The following is a 3763-nucleotide window of genomic DNA, read 5'->3' as shown; positions in this document are numbered from 1 at the left end:
CTACAGTTCCTTGGAGAGCGCCAGCCTCCAGCTCTCTGCCTGGTCCACCCCACCTCCGCCCCCACGTTCCCTGGCACCTCGGAGCCAGACGGGTCCGGCGTGCGCATCTCGATAGGGGACAGCATCCGGGAAGCGCACGGTGCGGAGGAGGTAGTAGAAGAGGATCCAGAGCGTGGCGAGCAGCATCATGGTGGTGAGCAGCGCGAACACGTCGGTGTCATACACCGCCACCTTGTTGAAGGCGCCGCCACTGATGAGCGTGCAGGCGAAAAGCAGCACGTTCACGGCCAGCAGCACGGAGAGCAGGCGGCCGCCCTTCTTCCATCCCTCGCGGGGTCCTGCCGGCGGCGCTGGCGGGCTCTCCTTGGGGCCGGCGGCCAGCTCCTCGGACATGACAGGGGCGACTGGAGAAGGTTGGAGGGGTCACTGTGAGGGGGGAGCGGACAGGACCCCAAGTTCACTCTCCCATCTTATCGCTAGGTTTAGGGGAGGGGGTGAGGGTGGGGAGGGGGAGTTCCTAACCCAGGATGGGTGATGGAGGAAGAACTGGGAAATGGGTAAGAGAAAAGCTGAGCCTGCCAGCCTCGCGAGGCTGCAGCCCCGTCGGACCCCGTCCAAGGTCCCCACTCCCCAAACCCGTCAGCCCTCCGGCCGGGGCACCCACCTGGCTGGGCCGAGAGCCCGCGCTGAGCTTGGGGTCAGAGGGCGGCGAGCGTCTCCTCTCTCTCACGCCGAACCGGACGGGCGCTTTATAGCCGGGAGGGCAGGGTGATTTACAACCACAGAAGCTCAGCTCCTTGAACCTCTCAGTACCACTCACATGATCCATCTTTTCTCCGAGCTGAATTTAGGGAAGAGCGCGCGAGAGCCAGAGAAGGTGAGATTTATATTTACCAGTTCAAGAGGCGCCCCCTCCCCCGCCGCCCCGCCACCTCCGCCAGGCCAGGCTCCAGCGCCGCCCTGCACTGAGGCACCCAAAGGGCACCCCGCCCCTGGCGCCCACCGCGCCCTGGCGCTCTGCGATCCCGGCCGCTAGTTGCCCCGAGCGCTGTTGCTCAGTGGACGCCCCAAGGGCCCGCGGGCACCCCGACTCCCTCCCAACCCCGGCGCACCCTATACCTTTGTGCTCCTCTGTTGTCGGCCCAAGATCCGACCCTCCCGCCCCTGTCCCCGACACCCTCACAGTGATCGACATGCCTTCTCCCTCTATCCGGCTCCCCGTCCCCTGCTCCGCCGGAGGCTGTGAAGTCGGGCGTGGGTACCAAGTTCCCCAGCCGCACGCGGAGTCCGCGCCCGGTCTTTTAGCGCCACCTGCTGGAGCGCGGCTTGCAGACCTCACGCCAGCGGGTGGCGGCCAGGACCGCTGGGTCCTACGCGCTGATGGGCGGTCGGTCCTACTACCCCTCGTAGGCCCACTGTCCGAACGGTCAGGACTGCTCTCAGACACCCCTTCCCAGCCTTCGGCCCGTTCCCTTGACGGGTGACACATCCGGAGGCGCAGCTTCGGGGCGCTGGTGAGGACTGACCGCGGACTGTCCCTAGACTGGTCCTCACGGGGCGGGGCTCCGGGGTAGGCACTTTCGGAGAGAGGGTAGGCCCGCGCGAGTGTCACTCCTCTGCTCCCGGGGGCAGGGTGTTTAGGACCCAGGGGCAGCCCGGGGGCGGCTCCCTGGGCCGCTGGAAATCCTCCCGCCTCCTGCCGGGCGAGCGGCTCAGATGTCAGTGTAGCCGCGGCGCTGGCGCTCCGCACCCTCTGTCTGCGGCAGCCGGGCCTTGCGGCCCCGGCCCCTGCCCGGTCCCCTCCTTCAACCCCATGCCTCAGTCCTAACCCCGCCACCCTCCTCCGCCGGGGGGGCCTTTCCCCGTGCCCCTGTCCACCCCGTCGAAGTCGGGCGCCATGAACGACCAGTACCACCGGGCGGCCCGGGACGGCTACCTGGAGCTCCTCAGGGAGGCCACCCGGAAGGAACTGAACGCCCCCGACGAGGATGGCATGACCCCCACCCTCTGGGCTGCCTACCACGGCAACTTGGAGTCGCTGCGCCTCATCGTCAGCCGGGGGTGAGTACCCACCTCCAGCAGAGGAGGGGAAGAGTCTCAGCGCCGCTGCTGGCCCGAGACCCTCCCCCAGACTCCACGGGCACCCTCTCCTCCGAGTTGCTCCCTTCCCTAGCAGCAGGCCCTACGGTGGGACCTTGGGGCCTGGCAGTCATGGGAGTGAGGGGGGCACAAGCTGAGGTGTGTGACATTTGTGACCTGGATATGGGGCTAGGAAGGGAGGACTAGGATTTGGGGGTTCATGATTGTGGGAGGGGCTGCAGAGTGAGGGGGAGGTGGGAGATGTCTCCTGGTTGGATGGCTCCTGGAAGCAAGAGTGAGGGGCATGGTGAGAACCAGAGAGAAGGTGCAGAAGTCTCAGAGGAGTCAGAGTGGGTTTCGCAAAGATGGGGCTCCTCACTGCCCACCCCCAGCCTGGGATCCAAAGGGCTCTCCCAGCAGCGCCTCCTCCCCCACGCTGGGGCTCACATGCTGTCTCCCTGCTCATTGCTGGGATTTATGGTCACGGTCCACAGTGCCAAATGTCACTTGGTTCAGCCACCCCATGACTTCATCTATGCCCCTCCCCCACCGCAGTCTCCCTCACCCTCCTGCTCTCTGGGGGCAGGGGTGGGCATAGAGTCCAGGTGTTAGGTCCAGGGAAGGGTTTTGGAGGTAGCAGTTAAAGAATGCAGGGTTCAGGGCCCCTGAAGGGGGCTTCCCAGGGCTGAATGACACTGTGGACAACTTCCCTGCCCCCAGCAGTTTTATAAAGTCGGGTTGAACTGGGCACCAGGGTGGCCCAGACAGAGAAAAGGAGTGAAAGAGATGCCCCAGGAGGGTCAATATGTGCATCTCAGGCCCTGGGAGATCGTGGTGGAGGGGCAGGGGCCCAGCTGGCCCTGATGCCAGGTGCTGGCCTGTGGCCTGAGCCTGTGGTGGATGGGGGAACCCCTGCTCTTGCACTCCCTCAGTGGCTGCTCCTGGGACAGGGCAGCAGGTGGGAGCAGCCCCTGAGACCAGGCAGCTAAGCCATGTTCTAAGAGGCCAAGACTGGCCCCTCCCTACGCTCAGAAGGCACATAGCAATCTGCCCTCCTGCCTCTACTCTGGTAGAGAGATTCATGGGAAGAGGGGTAGAGGGTGCCCCCTTGGTGCACCAAACCTCCCCAACTCCCACAGAGGGCAAGCGTTGGTGTTTGATGGGGGTATGGACCAGATGCCAAGCAGCACTTGCCCACATTGTCCTGCAGGACTTGGTGACTAGTAGAGGAAGTGAGGAGGGGGTTGTTCAGGGAGCTGTAATGACAAAGGGATGATTCTTTCTCCAGCCCTGTGAGGTGGCCTTGTGGCCTCGTTAGCTCAGGGCAGAGGAGCTGAGCTAGGCCCCTGAGGGAGGGTAGAGCTTGGAGGAGCCGGCAGGAGCTTGCCCAAGGGAAGCACAGTCTGTTGTGGAGGGTGTTGGGAGTGGGCTGGGTGGGTCCCCTGGAGGCTCCAAGCCAGCCTGCCTCACATGGCTCCCAAAGATGGGGCAGCCCAGGGAGGGGAGGGCTGCTGGGCCCAGGCTGCAGACTTCCCTCCTCCTCCTCTGTAGTCCTGGCTGCCCCCACGCTCCCCTCTAGGCTCAGGCCAAGACCCGACACCTGCTCTCACACGCAGGCTTGCCAGGGCTGGCCCTGCTCCCTGCAGACATGGCCATGCCTGCCGCCACGCAGGCATGCACCCTC

At 65.1% G+C, this 3763-nt stretch overlaps 1 protein-coding gene across 3 annotated transcripts in view; it reads right to left on the bottom strand.

The window, feature by feature from the left end:
• LOC109383744 (otopetrin-2-like) overlaps positions 1-2066 on the bottom strand; it is a 3903-nt gene extending 1837 nt beyond the window's left edge. Inside the window, exons 1-3 of one of the 3 annotated variants that reach the window (XM_019644437.1) lie at positions 1120-2066; positions 665-841; positions 78-426 (exon numbers count right to left, since the gene is read on the bottom strand). In XM_019644437.1, the coding sequence (XP_019499982.1) occupies positions 78-393 (316 nt within the window). In that variant the 5' untranslated portion in view covers positions 394-426; positions 665-841; positions 1120-2066. Of the gene's footprint in view, positions 1-77; positions 427-664 lie in introns of all 3 variants that reach the window. The other 2 variants (XM_019644436.1, XM_019644438.1) reach the window with 2 other exon arrangements.
• Between the last annotated feature and the right edge of the window lie 1697 nt (positions 2067-3763).

The sequence above is a fragment of the Hipposideros armiger genome, unplaced genomic scaffold, assembly GCF_001890085.2.
Source record: "Hipposideros armiger isolate ML-2016 unplaced genomic scaffold, ASM189008v1 scaffold_87, whole genome shotgun sequence".
Taxonomy (NCBI): Eukaryota; Metazoa; Chordata; class Mammalia; order Chiroptera; family Hipposideridae; genus Hipposideros; species Hipposideros armiger.
This window is presented reverse-complemented; position numbering and strand designations above follow the sequence as displayed.